This window comes from Notolepis coatsorum (assembly GCF_963971535.1).
Source record: "Notolepis coatsorum genome assembly, chromosome: 3".
NCBI classification, from domain to species: domain Eukaryota; kingdom Metazoa; phylum Chordata; class Actinopteri; order Aulopiformes; family Paralepididae; genus Notolepis; species Notolepis coatsorum.
The window spans coordinates 2,576,708-2,594,662 of record NC_140167.1 but is presented as its reverse complement, the minus strand read 5'-3'; the positions used below and the strand labels follow the sequence as shown (position 1 = coordinate 2,594,662).

The window sequence follows — 17,955 nt, the reverse complement described above, 5'->3', positions numbered from 1 at the left end:
GCACCGTGGCCCCCAACAACAACCCCCCCGAGGGCACGCCCACCACCCCCACATGTACTCCGTCATCTTCAGCCCGGACAAGGGGGACCAGAGCAGGGGCCACTACCAGCAGACCGTGCCCCTGAAGTGGGGGGGCCCCCAGCAGCAGGAGCCCGGGCAGCCCCCGCCCCCCCAGCAGCAGCAGCAGCAGCAGCAGCAGCAGCAGAGGGCCTCCTCCACCTGGACGCAGGGGGTCACCATGGCCAACTGGGGGCAGAACTTTGCCCCCTACCTGGGCGGAGTCAGCGTGAGCGACTCGAGGCCCAGACCGCCTTCGCCAAGCAGATGCAGCACGAGGCCCCTGGGGGGCAGCAGCAGCAGCAGCAGCAGCAACAGGCCCCAGCCGGGCTCCTGACAGCTTCCCGGGGGGCCAACCCCGCTGGAGACAACATGGCCTACAGAGACATGGCCAAGGCCCGAGCCCTGGAGTGGGACCAGCAGCCGCCGCAGCAGCAGCAGCAGCAGCCCCAGGCCTTTCAGCAACAGACTCTCAAACCAGGAGCGCTGCTGAACGCACCCCGCAGCTCAGCAACACGCGTCCAACCCGGGCGGAGGCGGCGTCGGGGGCGTCGGGGGCGTCGGCTCCTCTTCCTCCACCTCCTCCTCCTCCTCCTCCTCCGTCCTGCAGCCCTTCCAGCTGGCCTTCGGTCAGCCCAAGCCCCACCTGGCGGGCTACTACCAGGCCTTCCAGGGCAGCCGGACGACCCTCCCCAACCTGAGCTACTCCACGCAGCAGGCCAACAACAAGCCCCAGCAGCACCCGTCACAGCAGCAGCAGCAACAACAACAACAACAACAACAGAAGCAAGAGCAAATACAGCGGCAACAACAACAGCAGCAGCAGCAGCAGCAGCAGCATCACCTGCACCAACAGCAGCAGCTGCAGCAGCAGCAACACCAACAGGTCCGTTCAGCTCCACGTAGAGTTTAGTTCACGTTTCAAGTTTCTTTATTATTAGTTGTCATACAGAATACTTTTATATAAAATGCTTCTTTCTGTTTTGCTCCAGAGATTGTGCTAGATAAAGATAGATAAGTATAAAGTATAGTAAGTATAAAATAGAAGTCAAGTAGTACGTAGACAAAGGTGTTCAGTATATACATATATACAATGTTCAATGCAGAGTAGAAGTAACTGAGTTACAATACAATATACTATATACTATATACAGTGTACAATGCAGAAATGGGATGAGGTACAATTTACAGTAAGGTGTACTGAGGTTACGGGTTGTAGTGCAAATTCTTTGCCAATAAATGTGTTTAGGTGTTGCTGCAGTGAGTTTTTTTTTTTTTTTTTTTTTTTTTTTTTTAACTTTGGTCATTCCGCTGGCTCTTTTTTGCGTTATCGCATTTTCTCTGGTCAAGAATGACCGACAGAAACAGGTTTGAATGGGGGTACAGATGGGGGGAAGACACTCTGAGAAAGATACAGCTACAGTCCGGGAATCGAACTTGCTAACCCCAGATCCGTGACGAGCACGGTTGTCCCCGGCGCCGAAATAGCGCTCGAGGTACGCGGTGAGCTACTGGAGCTCCCCGTGAGTTGTTTGTTAAAGTGAGTGTGTGCGTGTTAGGGCTGCAACGATTAGTCGACATAATCGACGACGGCGATTATAAAAAAATCGTTGGCGAGGAATTGTTGCGTCGATTAGTCATACATTTTTTTTTTTTTTTTTTTTTTTTCACTACCTATCTTTGTGAAAGTGGCTTCTCAGCTCTGGTCCAGCTGAAGACTTCTTAGCTCAACATAAGAGACTGACAGTAAGTTTGGGGAACTAATGGGATAACTGGGGATGTTGTTTGGTCCTGACAAGAGTCTCAAAGCAACTCTGAGGTCGTGCTCAATGTCCAATCTGTTCCTCTGCTCTGTCTTCAGCTGGACCAGAGCTGAGAAGCCACTTTCACAAAGATAGGTAGTGCAAAAAAAAAGAAAATTATATATATTTTATTTTTTTTTATTTTTTTATATAATTGTTTTTCGATTAGTCGACTAATCGAAAAAATAATCGACAGATTAGTCGACTACCAAAATAGTCATTAGTTGCAGCCCTAGTGCTGTGAGTGCATTTGATGGTTGTTACGATAGTTCACATCATTTATAATAATAGGGCCCCCTCTTATCTTACAAATTATTTTCAGTGGAATAGGGACATGTCACATCATGCATAATACCCATAACACCACCAGAGCCGGCGTTGCAGACCTGTGTATTCCAAGGTTCAAAACAAATAGGTCAAATGTTCTTTTAAATTCTGGGGAGCCACACATTGGAATTTGTAAACCTTCACAGCTAAAATGCACCAGTAGCCGCCGACACAATTTTAAGAAAAAAGTCAAATCATGGCTCCTCGACAATGTTAAAAACTAGATTTAAAAAATGGCTACGTTTGTACTGCATTAAAAATGTTCATGTCTATGTAGTTTGTCAAATTGTTATTTGTGGTCACGTTTTGTATCGCTCGTCTGTCTGAGACCAAGGACCACGATGGAAATAAGTCTTGACTTTTTTGTGTAGCATCCTTGAAGTTTTTCTGGAATCTTGTATATATATATTTATTTTTTATCCACTTTTTTCTCCTCCTATTTTTCTTGTATTTTCCTCCCATCCCAATTTAGTCGTTATGCCAATTCCCCCCCCTCCCCTTCCTGGTCGTTGCGCGCATTTGCCCCCTACTGGTTGGTCTAGGGAGCCCTGAAGTCCATCACATGCTTCCTCCGATAATAATAATAATAATAATAATAATAATAATAATAATAATAATAATAATAATAATAATAATAATAATAATAATAATAATAATAATAATAATAATAATAGATTGAATTTGTAATGCACTTTTTGTTTGCTGGGATCCCAAAGTGCTACGCTACGGGGTTAAAACATAGTTAAAAAAAGAAAATAGTTATTAGTAAAACAAATAAAATACAGAACAAAAATAAGATAAAAATAGAACATAGTTAATTAAAAACATAGTATAAACAGAAAATGTAAAAAAAAAAAACAGCACAAAAAAAAGAAAATAAAAAGCTAACAGTCAAAGGCCTTTTTGAACAGGTAGGTTTTCAGACCTGCTTTTAGGAGACAGCCAGCAGCCTCTTTTCACCTGGCAGCGAGGACTGTCGTTGGGTGAGTGTAACACGTGGGGAGGGCACACTACCTCACCCAGATCCCTTCCTCGCTGTGCAGGTGCCCTGACCGACCTGTAGGAGTCGCTGTTTTACAACGACCAGATTACCACCCATCGACTCCCCTCCCGCTGACTCTGCCAATCGAGCCAGTATGACGACCGGCCCAAGCCGGAGGCACCGCTGACAGCCGGATTCGATACCGGTGTCTCTGCGGTGGTACACAGACGCTTAGTCCGCTGTAGGGCTGCACGATTTTGGGAAATAATCTAATTGCGATTTTTCTGACAGATACTGCGATTGCGATTAAATTTGCGATTATAATAAAAAAAAAATTAAGCAGCCCCACAGAGGTTTATTGTAAAATGCGGCTTGCATCTGGCCTACGCGGTGGGTCTGTTCGGGACACAGAGCCTGAAATCTTTTCTTTTTACCTGGTAATCGATACCGGTACCCAACGGTACCTTTACCCTCCCTTTCTGAAGTCTAAACTTCACAACAACACAATCTAAAAACCCTTACCTCCCTCTCCCAAACCGATCTTGTATCTCAATGGGACTTCCTGGTTAAACAAAAAGTAAAAAAAATTTAAATAAAATAAATAGCGATTATTAAATTTTTTTTGCGATTTGATCATTGCATCATTGCATCATCGATTCCATAAAAAAAATCGATTAATCGTGCAGCCCTAGTCCGCTGCGCCACCCGGCCGCGCCAATCTTGTATATTTTTTTTAAATGTCTAATAAAAAGTCAAATGAAATGAACCCCCCAGATGCAGCAGCAGCAGCTGATCCAGCACCAGCACATCCAGCAGCAGATGGCGCAGCAGCGGCAGCAGCAGGCGCTGATTCAACACGAGCAGCAGGAGAAGTTCCAGCAGCAGCAGCAGCAGCAGCTCCAGCAGCACCAGATCCAGCAGCAGCTGCAGCACCAGCAGCAGCAGCAGCAGCAGCAGCAGCAGCAGAACCCGGGAACCATGCGGGACTACTACCCCCTCGTGCACTCGCAGCCCCCCGTGCTCTCCCCGGCGGAGCCCCCCCTCGCCGCGGCGCCGCAGCCGGGGCCGGGCGCCACCCCACCGGAGGAGGAGGAGCCCCTCATCCAGGACATCACCCCCGAGCCCCAGCCCCCCGCAGAGGCCTCGCAGCCCCCCCCCCTCCTCCTCCTCCAGCGCCCGCCGCCTCTCCAGCCGCAGCCCCGTCGCTCCCGCCGGCTCTCCAAGGAGGGCGGGGCGCCGTCCGACGGCACGTCCTCCGTCCCCCCCGCGCCCTCGGACCCGACGGGGTCCCAGGGGGGGCCGCAGGGAGCCCAGAACGGGGGGGGCCGGGCCCCCGAGGTCCAGGCGGCAGCTCCGACGGGGGTCATCCAGAGCACGCGGCGGAAGCGCAGGGTGTCGCAGGAGGTGAACCTGGAGACGCTGGCCCAGAAGGCCTCGGAGATGGAGTGCCTGCCGCCGCACATCCTCAAGGTCAGCGCCGTGTGTGTGTGTGTGTGTGTGTGTGTGTGTGTGTGTGTGTGTGTGTGTGTGTGTGTGTGTGTGTGTGTGTGTGTGTGTGTGTGTGTGTGTGTGTGTGTGTGTGTGTGTGTGTGTGTGTGTGTGTGTGTGTGTGTGTGTGTGTGTGTGTGTGTGTGTGTGCGTGCGGGTGTACTGTGTGTACGGTGTGTGTACTGTGTGTGTACTGTGTGTACTGTGTGTACTGTGTGTGTGTACGGTGTGTGTACTGTGTGTGTACTGTGTGTGTACTGTGTGTACTGTGTGTACTGTGTGTGTGTACTGTGTGTACTGTGTGTGTGTACTGTGTGTGTGTACTGTGTGTACTGTGTGTGTACTGTGTGTACTGTGTGTACTGTGTGTGTGTGTACTGTGTGTACTGTGTGTGTGTACTGTGTGTGTACTGTGTGTACTGTGTGTACTGTGTGTGTGTACTGTGTGTACTGTGTGTGTGTACTGTGTGTGTACTGTGTGTACTGTGTGTACTGTGTGTACTGTGTGTGTGTGTACTGTGTGTGTGTACTGTGTGTGTGTACTGTGTGTACTGTGTGTGTGTACTGTGTGTACTGTGTGTGTACTGTGTTTACTAGGGCTGTCTTAAATACTTCGAAGCTTCGAAGCTTCGTTCGATGGCACGAGCTTCGAACGAAAAATAAATAAATCGAAGTTTAAAAAATTAAAATTAAAAATAAAGAAAAATATATATTTTTTTCTCAAATCTTGCGCCTCCATTCCAATGAAGCGAAAGTAAGCGGCGCCTCGACTCCACCTCTCTACAACAAGCACGTGGAGATTATCTGTGTTGAAAACAACAAGGACATGTGCAGCAGACATGTCGACGAAGAAGCGAAGCAATGCCGTTTGTTATTTAAGACTATGTCGGACAGATTTGTGTTCATTGTGCTGCTTTTTTAAAGTGGCCCGACCCATGTAAAAATATGTCTTAATAAAAAACGTGCTTAATTAAGTCGAATTCTGCCTTTGTCTCTATCAACTACATATAAATATTTATATAATTGTTTGCTTGATAGACGAAGGTTGCATCATAATTATGTAATGTCATGTCGTTGGCTGTGAGAGCAGCCCCACTGCACCCAGGCAGCGCAGCCGAGTGAAACCTTGTTGGCTGCGTCACAGTCACGAAAGGGGCTACTTAATTAATTAATCCAATCCACTTTATTTATAGAGCACATTTAAAAACAACAAAGTTTACCAAAGTGTACAAGTCTCACAACATAAGATAAAAAAGAAAAAAGAAAAAATATATATATATATATATATAATTATTATTATTATTTTTTTTTTCAAGCTTCGAATTAAAATTGAAGCTCGGCCCCGAAGCTTCGATTGCCAAAAAAAGCTTCGAAGGTCAGCCCTAGTGTTTCCTGTGTGTGTGTGTACTACTGTGTGTGTACTGTGTTTCCTGTGTGTGTGTACTGTGTTTACTGTGTGTGTACTGTGTTTCCTGTGTGTGTGTACTGTGTTTCCTGTGTGTGTACTACTGTGTGTGTACTGTGTTTCCTGTGTGTGTACTGTGTTTACTGTGTGTGTACTGTGTTTCCTGTGTGTGTGTACTGTGTTTCCTGTGTGTGTACTACTGTGTGTGTACTGTGTTTCCTGTGTGTGTACTGTGTTTCCTGTGTGTGTACTGTGTTTACTGTGTGTGTACTATGTTTCCTGTGTGTGTGTACTGTGTTTCCTGTGTGTGTGTACTGTGTTTCCTGTGTGTGTACTACTGTGTGTGTACTGTGTTTCCTGTGTGTGTACTGTGTTTACTGTGTGTGTACTGTGTTTCCTGTGTGTGTGTACTGTGTTTACTGTGTGTGTACTATGTTTCCTGTGTGTGTACTGTGTTTCCTGTGTGTGTGTACTTTGTTTCCTGTGTGTGTGTACTACTGTGTGTGTACTGTGTTTCCTGTGTGTGTGTACTACTGTGTGTGTACTGTGTTTACTGTGTGTACTGTGTACTATGTTTACTGTGTGTGTACTGTGTTCCTGTGTGTGTATTACTGTGTGTGTACTGTGTTTACTGTGTGTGTGTATGTACTGTGTATGTACTGTGTGTACGTGTGGTGTGTATGTATTGTACTGTGTTTACGTATGTTGTTTGGAAAAGAGTGTGTCTGTGTATTGCAAGTGTGTCTATTGTGAGTGAGTGTGTCTGTGTGCGTGTGTGTGTGTGTGTGTGTGTGTGCGTGTGTGTGTGTGTGTGTGTGTGTGTGTGTGTGTGTGTGTGTGTGCGCACTGCGCATAGATACTATATTTCTTAAACTGCTCACTGCTCACCACTGAAAGCCTTTCCTAGACTCGACATCCTCATTTAGCTAAATACCTCGTGCCGTATCTAGAAATGTTCTCGTCGGAGGTTAACCTCAAGGTTTCTCTAATTTTTTTTTTTTTTATCAAATATTTGTATGTTTTTTCTTTTATACACAAAAACAAGACAAACACAATACAGTAATAATAAACTAGACCTCACAATACCATAACAATAATAATGACAATAGAAATAACAAAAATAATAATAATAATACAGAACATAAAAATCGAATTATATTATCACAGACACCACAAAAAACGTTTGCTTAGGTTAAGTATTGAAAATCACACGTTAGTTAATCCAGTCGTTGTGGTAATGAGATGCATAAAACTGATAAACGTGCTTTTCAATTGATATTGTCAAATATCTCAGTTACTTTCATCAACAAAAGTCTTCCCCCCGAAAAATTCTGCTTTGCGCATAATCTCAAACACTCATCCAAAAACTCTAAACAGTTTTGCACACGTTCATTATTTAGTTTTGACCGCTAATCGAGAGCGAGTGAGTTTGAATACGGCCACCAGTGATGTCATCGGGGACACTGAATCCTTGTGTTAACCCTTTCACTACCACACTGCCAAAGTGTTAACCCTTTCACTACCACACTATAGGGGTGGGAATCGCCAGAGATCTCGCGATACGATACTATCGCGATACTTGAGCCACGATACGATAGTATCGCGATACTCGCTATATCGCGAATATTGCGATATATTTTTTATTTGTATTTTTTAAATTTTTTTAACTGCAAAGTAAAACTGTCAACATGTTTTATATAATAAAATAAAGTTCAGTCTGTTCATCTCACTTCAAGCAGACAGATGTCAACACTGTAATCTGTGTTGCATGTACCTGACAAACTGAACTGTTTGTATTACAGTCATATTCCAACTTAACTGAATGCACATGTGTGTGTGGACTACTGTACTATTACAGGTATTGAAATGAACAATGCAACTTCCTTATACACAAAAAAAAATATATATATAAATTTTTTTATTTTTATGAATAATTAAATATCGATACTTGGCGTCCCTGTATCGATACAGTATCGCCACGCAAAGTATCGCGATACTACTATGTATCGATTTTTTCCCCCACCCCTACCACACTACCAAAGGGTTAACCGTCTGTAGTGTGGTAGTGAAAGGGTTAACCACAGCTCAATGAAACGGTAAGGTAGCGAGTCCCTATGAGACGTGAGGTGTTGCTATTTCTTCATCTACACAAGAACACAATGTCCCCGATGACATCATCACCGGTGGCCACATTCAAAACTCATTCACTCGTCTCAATAACTGTCAAACTAAATTAATGTGTGTGAGGTTATGTTTCAGATGTATTGTCACTTCAGTCACGTCATTCGGTACCTTTTACAGCAAAGAGTGAGATTCGCTTTGTTGTTGTGGTTCCTCGACCGTAGCGGCAGCATCCAATATAGTATAAAATAAAAAGAGCATAGAATAAAATAAGATAAAAAAAAACAGCAAGATGACTATATATACAGATAACGAGATGCACCGTGCGCAGACATTACAAGTTCAAGTTTCTTTAATAGTTGTCATAGTAAAATACAGAATATTTTTCCATGAAATGCTTTTTTCTGTATGAGCTCCTGAGAGCGTGCTAGATAAAATAGATAAAAAGTATAACATAGACAAAGTCAAGAGTACGTAAACAAAAAGCGTTAATCAATATACATATATACAATACAGAGTAAAAAAAAGAGTAACAGTGAGGTACAACGCAGCAATGGGATGTAATGAGGTACGGTGCAATGAGGTATGAGTCGTAGTGCAAATCTCTTTGTTAATAAATAATATAAAGTGTGTTCAAGTGTTTACACTATATAAAATATAAATAACAAGCCGTGTGTATACAGTTCCAACAAGAAAATACGCGTAGATAAATCTAGTTTGTGTGTTTTGGGTGAAGTGGCCCTTTAACACGGAGATGATGATGAATAATAATAATAGTAAATATGTGTGGGCGCTCAGCGTGGCTCGTGCCCCCAGGCCTGGCTCACGGGTCTCACATACAGAGACACAGTGTTGGTTACATGGCTGTACACCTCCCCCACTCCACCAGAGGGGTGAAACTCCACCCTGACTACCCCCCCTCCCTCCACACCGCCCCCCCCCCCTGCCTCCTCTTTCTATATGGGGGTAGGAGGGGTACGAGGGGGGGGGGGGGGGGGGGCTACCGTGCCTGCATTGCTCAGCAGAATAGCTGCTCTGGTGTTGGGGGCTGGACTTTTAAACCACTGGGAATAATGGCAGAGTGACCCAGAGAAAAATGGTAAATGGCTGCGTTTATATATAACAAGCTTTTTAGCCAAAGCGCTTTACAATTTTTGTACCTCACATTTTTTTACCCGCTCACTCACACATTCGCACACCGGCGGCAGAGGCGACCGACCGACCGCGCGCGCGAGAGGTGCCCCACCGGCTCATCGTCGTGGACTCGTGGAGCAGTTGGGGGGTTATTAAGTGTCTCTCGCTCGAGGGACACTTCGACGCGCTGCCACCACGGGGAGGGGTGGGAATCGAACCGGGGAACCTCCGGATTACCAGACGACCGCTCTCTACCTCCCGAGCCGATGTTGCTTCCTCTGTCTCCCAGCCCTCTGTGAAGACGTGTCGGGGGACACGCGGCCCTATTCGTGGATCGTCGCTCGCCGCCCTGCGTTCAACACCGCAAGCCTCGCTGCTCCTTTCTGATTCAATGCTCCATTCTGATTCAATGCTCCACTCTGAATCAATGCTCCACTCTGAATCAATGCTCCATTTTGATTCAATGCTCCACTCTGAATCAATGCTCCATTTTGATTCAATGCTCCATTCTGATTCAATGCTCCATTCTGAATCAATGCTCCATTTTGATTCAATGCTCCATTTTGATTCAATGCTCCATTCTGATTCAATGCTCCATTTTGATTCAATGCTCTATTCTGATTCAATGCTCCATTCTGATTCAATGCTCCATTCTGAATCAATGCTCCATTCTGATTCAATGCTCCATTCTGATTCAATGCTCCATTCTGATTCAATGCTCGGATCAGACTTTCTTCTTTTGTTTGGCTGTTTAATTTTTTTAATTTTTTTTATCACATTCCAGTGGGAACTGGTCACCTCTCCCGAACTGACCCGCATGCGCTGGTGACCAACAACGAAGACGGACGTAAACACGGAGGACACCGTTTATGGTTTTGTTTATAAGTTGATGTTGTGCAATGGAGGCTAATTCGTGAGCAGATGATAACGGGGGACGAGGAGGAGGTGAACGAGAGACATCTCTTCTTTCAATAGGCTTTCAAACACAGACTATGATACGTCCCCTCGAAGTTTTGCTTGTACAGAAGTGTCACCCTAAATACTTAAAACACCTCCTCCCTGTCCCTCCACTGACCACCTGCATCACAGCTGGCTGTGTTCACAGAGTGACTCCCGCCACAGAATTGGCGGGAGCGACGTGAAGGTCACATGAATTCTGATGTGACTGTCTGAGGTGGGTTAGATTGAGGTATTTCCTGCAGTCTGAGGTGGGTTAGATTGAGGTATCTCCTGCAGTCTGAGGTGGGTTAGATTGAGGTATCTCCTGCAGTGTGAGGTGGGTTAGATTGAGGTATCTCCTGCAGTCTGAGGTGGGTTAGATTGAGGTATTTCCTGCAGTCTGAGGTGGGTTAGATTGAGGTATCTCCTGCAGTCTGAGGTGGGTTAGATTGAGGTATCTCCTGCAGTCTGAGGTGGGTTAGATTGAGGTATTTCCTGCAGTCTGAGGTGGGTTAGATTGAGGTATTTCCTGCAGTCTGAGGTGGGTTAGATTGAGGTATTTCCTGCAGTGTGAGGTGGGTTAGATTGAGGTATTTCCTGCAGTCTGAGGTGGGTTAGATTGAGGTATTTCCTGCAGTCTGAGGTGGGTTAGATTGAGGTATCTCCTGCAGTCTGAGGTGGGTTAGATTGAGGTATTTCCTGCAGTCTGAGGTGGGTTAGATTGAGGTATCTCCTGCAGTCTGAGGTGGGTTAGATTGAGGTATCTCCTGCAGTCTGAGGTGGGTTAGATTGAGGTATCTCCTGCAGTCTGAGGTGGGTTAGATTGAGGTATCTCCTGCAGTCTGAGGTGGGTTAGATTGAGGTATCTCCTGCAGTCTGAGGTGGGTTAGATTGAGGTATCTCCTGCAGTCTGAGGTGGGTTAGATTGTGCTCAGAGTTGCTCAACAAGGCATTACGTTTGTGGAATTTTTTTCCCTGGTGTTTACATTTGAGATTAAAGGTTAGTCAACGGTAGGGAGTCAATGTTTGACGAATGGAAATAACATCACAGGCTACAGGCTGTCATGACTTATTATTTGTTCAAGGTCGTTTTTTTCTTTTCTCCCTGCTCTCCCTTTCATTATCGTCGCGGCTCGCTGCCTTTTTAAATAGCCCCGCTGACATTAACGGCGCCATCTATCATTGACCACAAATAAAGGACGAGTCTTTCTTCCGCATGAATCGGGCGGCCCGTCTGCAGACGCGGGACAGACGGGCGATTCGTCCGGGGGGGGGGGGGGGAGCCGGGTTCCTGACGGCGACTCGCTCCGCTCACGGAAAGAACGCAGCACCAGGTTCACGTTTAAGATGCAAGATGCTTATTCTGATGATGCCGTGTGGCCTGTTCAATGCAAACGAGACTATTAGAATCATTTGATTCATACTTAGAAGAAGCCTGATCTCCAACCTACCAAAGTCAGCCCACGTTACCCCACTTCTTCTCAGAGAGCTGCACTGGCTTTCCGAACCCGCTTCAAGGTCCTCGACCTGGCATACCGTGTGGCGAGGGGAGCGGCCCTACGTCCGGTCAATGGTCTCTTAACTACACACCCTCAAGACCCCTACGCTCTGTGTCTTCTAACTACACACCCTCAAGACCCCTACGCTCTGTATCTTCTAACTACACACCCTCAAGACCCCTACGCTCTGTATCTTCTAACTACACACCCTCAAGACCCCTACGCTCTGCATCTTCTAACTACACACCCTCAAGACCCCTACGCTCTGCGTCTTCTAACTACACACCCTCAAGACCCCTACGCTCTGCGTCTTCTAACTACACACCCTCAAGACCCCTACGCTCTGTGTCTTCTAACTACACACCCTCAAGACCCCTACGCTCTGCATCTTCTAACTACACACCCTCAAGACCCCTACGCTCTGCATCTTCTAACTACACACCCTCAAGACCCCTACGCTCTGCATCTTCTAACTACACACCCTCAAGACCCCTACGCTCTGCCTCTTCTAACTACACACCCTCAAGACCCCTCTGCTCTGCATCTTCTAACTACACACCCTCAAGACCCCTACACTCTGCATCTTCTAACTACACACCCTCAAGACCCCTACGCTCTGCATCTTCTAACTACACACCCTCAAGACCCCTACGCTCTGCATCTTCTAACTACACACCCTCAAGACCCCTACGCTCTGCATCTTCTAACTACACACCCTCAAGACCCCTACGCTCTGCATCTTCTAACTACACAGTACGGCTGCCATGTCTTATTATTTAGCCGTTTGTTCAAGGTCATGTTCTCCGCTCTCTTTCATTATCGTTGCCGCTTTGCTGCATTTTTGAATAGCCTATAGCTGACATTAACGGCGCCATCCATCAATCAAGGAGACAAGACCATGACGTATAATAGTCTACGAGCTCTCTCTCCTCAAAAGATGATGACCACGTAGTCCTGTCCCTGACTGGGACCCCCGTTCCCCTGACTGGGACCCCCGGTCACAACAGGCAGAGCATGAATCCACAAAATACAGTAGGGCTACGCTGTTGGTGTTTTTTTTTTTTTAAAGGGCTGTGGTTTTAAGCTTGTGTGAACTTGGTCAAATCGTCACTGTAATGACATTAGATCAAATATGACCTCAAACTGAACAAAATCAAAAATGTTGGTATCAAACTGAACAAAATAAATTATATAAAAGAAAAAAGAAACAAGTAATGTTGAAAGTAAACAGTGTTCACTGCAAATACCAACAGCAAACAATGTAGTTGAACCTCAAGAGTCGATCAATAATTTAAACGGCACGGTGTGTAAATGTGATGCATTCAAGGCTTCTAATAAAGAAAAATGGCCCAAAAATGCTCTTTTTTATTCCCCCCAAGGGAGATGAAACTATATTAAATATATGTTTTTGTATTCAAGTCGTTGTTTTTTTTGCGGGGCTACCGGGAGCCTGGTGCGTCTGCCACACGTCTTTATGGAACTGGCAAAGAATAAAGATTGGCGCGCAAGTGCTGCCCCCAGTTCAGTGTCCTTTGTGTTTTAGTTTTTTGTTGCTAGTATGGTTTAAGGCTGTTTCCCCGAAGCCTGTTTTTGGGATTCGAACTTCGTCAGGGTTTTTACGAACGAACGTTAGAACCTTCGTTTTTAATAAAAAAAAAAAAAAAAAAAATTAATTAAGTTTTTTAACTTTTTTATTTAATTTAATTTTTTTATATACTCAAACTAAATCCTCAATTTGAATAAAGTGATTAATCTGATTAAATGAGTCTCTTTTTTATTAAATCAACTTTCTTTAATGAATATAACGTTTTTTTTAATACTATAATATTAGTGTAGCCTAATCTTTATCTGCAACTGTGAAGAAAAATCACATTGGTTCAAACAGAATGAATAGACACATAAAAGAAACATAATTCTTTTTTTATTTTAATTTTTTTTTATTTAAATTTTTTTATTCGAATTTTGATTTAGAATTCGAATGTTAACATAACCAACGAACGTTCGAACATTCGGGCTCAGCCTTAGTACGGTTGTGAAATTGATATTACATTTAGCTCTTAACTGGTATCAAAAAGTCCTAAATGTAACCTGTTGAAACCTGCAGATGTTCATGTGCGTCCCCTCTCCCCGGCCCCCCCCCCCCAGGAGAGCCACAGACCCTGGAGCCCCTCCAGGACGATAGGGGGGTCCTGCTCGCCCGGGGGGCTGAGCGCCAAGCGGCCCCGAGACGACAGCATGGTGCCCCTGGTGATGCCCGTGTCGGTGCCGGTGCGCAGCCGGGACCCGTCCTCCCCGGAGCGGGACGACGACGACGAGGACGACCCGGACCTCCGGGGCTGGCCGCGGCCCCCCCACCCTGCAGGACATGGGCCCGTCCGACCACAAGCCCTCGGTCATCGTGACGCGCCGACGCTCCCGTCAGGAGTACGCTGTCGGAGAGCTCGGGACAGGTGGGTGGAGAGAGAGAGAGAGGGGGAGAGAGAGAGAGAGAGAGAGAGAGAGGGAGAGAGGGAGGGAGGGAGGGAGGGAGGGAGGGAGGGAGAGAGAGAGGGAGAGAGAGGGGGAGAGAGAGAGAGAGAGGGAGGGAGAGAGGGGGAGAGAGGGAGGGAGGGAGGGAGAGAGGGGGAGAGAGAGAGAGAGAGAGGGAGAGAGGGGGAGAGAGGGAGGGAGGGAGGGAGAGAGAGAGGGGGAGAGGGGGAGAGGGAGAGAGGGAGAGAGAGAGAGGGAGAGAGAGAGTAGGGCTGAGAGAGAGAGAGAGAGGTGGGTAGAGAGAGAGAGAGATTTTAATTTTAATAATCGTAAAATTATTACCTCAAATTTTATTTCAAGCCTAGATTTGAAGGCATCTATCGAGGGGGCGAGGAGCCTAGTGGAGGTGGGGATGCTGTTCCACAGTTCAGGGGGCGAGGAGCCTAGTGGAGGTGGGGCTGCTGTTCCACAGTTCAGGGGGCGAGGAGCCTAGTGGAGGTGGGGATGCTGTTCCACAGTTCAGGGGGAGAGGAGCCTAGTGGAGGTGGGGATGCTGTTCCACAGTTCAGGGGGAGAGGAGCCTAGTGGAGGTGGGGATGTTGTTCCACAGTTCAGGGGGAGAGGAGCCTAGTGGAGGTGGGGGATGCTGTTCCACAGTTCAGGGGGAGAGGAGCCTAGTGGAGGTGGGGATGTTGTTCCACAGTTCAGGGGGAGAGGAGCCTAGTGGAGGTGGGGATGTTGTTCCACAGTTCAGGGGGGAGAGGAGCCTAGTGGAGGTGGGGATGCTGTTCCACAATGTTGTTCCACAGTTCAGGGGGAGAGGAGCCTAGTGGAGGTGGGGATGCTGTTCCACAGTTCAGGGGGAGAGGAGCCTAGTGGAGGTGGGGATGTTGTTCCACAGTTCAGGGGGAGAGGAGCCTAGTGGAGGTGGGGATGCTGTTCCACAGTTCAGGGGGAGAGGAGCCTAGTGGAGGTGGGGATGCTGTTCCACAGTTCAGGGGGAGAGGAGCCTAGTGGAGGTGGGGATGCTGTTCCACAGTTCAGGGGGAGAGGAGCCTAGTGGAGGTGGGGATGCTGTTCCACAGTGCAGGGGAGAGGAGCCTAGTGGAGGTGGGGATGCTGTTCCACAGTTCAGGGGGAGAGGAGCCTAGTGGAGGTGGGGATGCTGTTTCACAGTTCAGGGGGAGAGGAGCCTAGTGGAGGTGGGATGTTGTTCCACAGTTCAGGGGGCGAGGAGCCTAGTGGAGGTGGGGATGTTGTTCCACAGTGCAGGGGCTGCGACAGCAAAGGCACGGCCCCCCCTGAGCTTGAGGTTAGACCTCCGGACTGTCAGGAGCCTCTGATCGGCTGACCTGAGGGACCTGGTGTTGGAACAGGGGGATAGGAGGTCTGAGATGTAGGAGGGGGGGGAGCTGACCATTAAGGGCTTTAAAAACAAACAGGAGAACCTTAAAATGTATCCTGTGTAGCGTACTGTTAGCTGATGCCAGTGGGAAGGAGTGGAGTGGGAACAGTGGGGGTGGAGATGTTTGGTAGTCGCTCACATCGTCCTCCGGCTGGTCTCCAATCTGTTTTTCATAATCACATCCCTGTAAATCCCACTATTCCACCGCTCCCACTTATCCTGATCCAGCACCCCACTCCCTTAAACCCCCCACATGTCCCTTTCCCTCTTGCCCTCATTAACCCCCCCCTCCCCATAATACTCTCTCTCTCTCTCTCTCTCTCTCCTCCTCTCTCTCCTATCTCTCTCTCTGTCTCTCTCTCTCTCTCTCTCTCTCTCTCTCTCTCTCTCTCTCTCTCTCTCTCTCTCTCTCTCTCTCTCTCTCTCTCTCTCTCTCTCTCTCTCTCTCCCCCCTTCTCTTTGTGTCAGCTGGTTTGGTGGTGAGCTGGTTACCCCTGGTGTCCCAGATCAGGCAGATTACGGTGGCTAAGCCAACGCCGTGGATCCGTCCTGTATGTGTCGGGGCTAACCGTACGGCACGCCATGTGGAGAGGCAGGCTCGGGGGGGGGGGGTGGGGGGGGGGGGGGAGGCAGGCTCGGGGGGGGAGAGGGAGCCTCGTCCTCGTCCTCTCTAGGGGGGTTTCTCCGGATAAACAACCCCCAGGGAACGCAGCTTCTTTAGGAATGCACGTCACGTGTGTATTTGCTTGTTTGTAATTTTAAGCGTATATATGAATGAATGAATGTTTTTATTTCGGTCTTCTTTTACAAAGCATAGTAGTAGAACATTTAAAAACGGCTGAAGCCGAGGCTTATAATTGCCTACCCTTTTTTTTACATTACATTATTAACACACCAAAAATATATACAAAAAGAAACATAATTCAGTACATCATTTAGCAAAGGTTACAAAAGTTTCATAGTTTTATGTACAAAACGTATACACATTTATTTATGTTTTTTCTTTTTTTATATATCCTTTTTTCCCCCTTTGTCACTATTTGAATACAGTTATGTTATAGATCAAATATAATTAGGATAATAATAAGGTTTTATATTTATGTATATCACCTTATATTTGAGTCATTTAGCATAATGCAGCTAGCATATTATGTTTGTGTACCGACATCATACCCTGTTTTGTGGGACATGTGGAGTTTATGTGCCCAGAGGAGGTGTCGTAGTTGGGGGTCACTGGAGGGGCTGTATGTCAGAACGCAAACATGCAAATGATTCCACACGGTTTTTACCCTCCCAGCTCCCTAGTCCTAAATCCACCTAATTACAACCCCCCCCCCCCCCCCCCCCATTTTCATTCAACCTTTATTTAAACTCGAGGGACACAGTCACGTCGAGTAAACAATCAAAAGAGATAGAATAACTCAAAGATAAAAACAAGTAATCAGCACGATGGAATTCAATTAAAATAAGATTAAAAACAGGAAACAAGATACAGGAAAAGCAGACTAAAAGCAATTACAAAATGACACACAATGGTTATTAAAGTCCCCAAGAAACAGCGAGCAGAACGCTATTTGATTCCACATATTTATGCGTTTCCTGTAAAAAGAGGAAGCTAGGGAGGAACTTGTTGTAGCCAATAGGGGTGGGAATCACCAGTTTCATCACGATACGATATGATATCGATTCTTTGGACACCAATACGATATTTTCCGATATCACAAAGTCTGCCACGATACGATACGATTCGATTCAGGTGCCTGCGATCGATATGAGACGATATTATATGCCCATTTAACACAATCACTAACATTTAAATCAACAAAAAAAAAGGCAATGGAAATATCATGAAATTTTTATTTTTGATCTCTTCCAGACATTTAAATGAAAAACAATCTATTGTTTTTAATACAAATAGACCTCCTGATCACTGTTTTTGGTTCGTTTTTCTTTTTTTTCCGATATTAATATCCTATCACAGCGCTGTATTTTGTCTGGAAAAGGCATATTGGGAGTCAGAAGGTGCAGTACCGGCCAGATCCTGTTAGTGGGGCTATAGAATGCAGTAACCCCCCCTCCTTCCCAGTCCCTAGTCAAGTGGACCTCTGCTGCTCTCTCTATCAGCTTAGCTTAGTTAGCTCACGCTAACGCAACGTTAATTTCGGTATTTAACGTGACGTGGGCATAAAGGAATGGCGAGGATGGAAAGCATGTTAGATGCATTTGACCCCTTGTGGGGGAAAAAAACAACAGGCACTTATTTCGGGCAAAATAGGCGGACTCTGAAGCAATGTTGTCTAACGTCTCCACACGCTGAGCTGTGCTGAG

The 17,955-nt window shown here is 46.5% G+C and overlaps 1 protein-coding gene across 1 annotated transcript in view; it reads left to right on the top strand.

Annotated features, from left to right (window-relative positions):
• The window catches only part of LOC311225115 (uncharacterized protein), a gene marked incomplete at its 3' end in the record, with an annotated part of 52,599 nt that overhangs the window by 21,041 nt on the left and 13,603 nt on the right, over positions 1-17,955 (top strand). Inside the window, 7 exon segments of the mRNA XM_084310320.1 lie at positions 1-286; positions 325-510; positions 569-943; positions 3,943-4,638; positions 13,899-14,090; positions 14,092-14,169; positions 14,171-14,203. The exon segment at positions 1-286 is cut by the window's left edge and continues 151 nt beyond it. Coding sequence (XP_084166446.1) covers positions 1-286; positions 325-510; positions 569-943; positions 3,943-4,638; positions 13,899-14,090; positions 14,092-14,169; positions 14,171-14,203 — 1,846 coding nt within the window.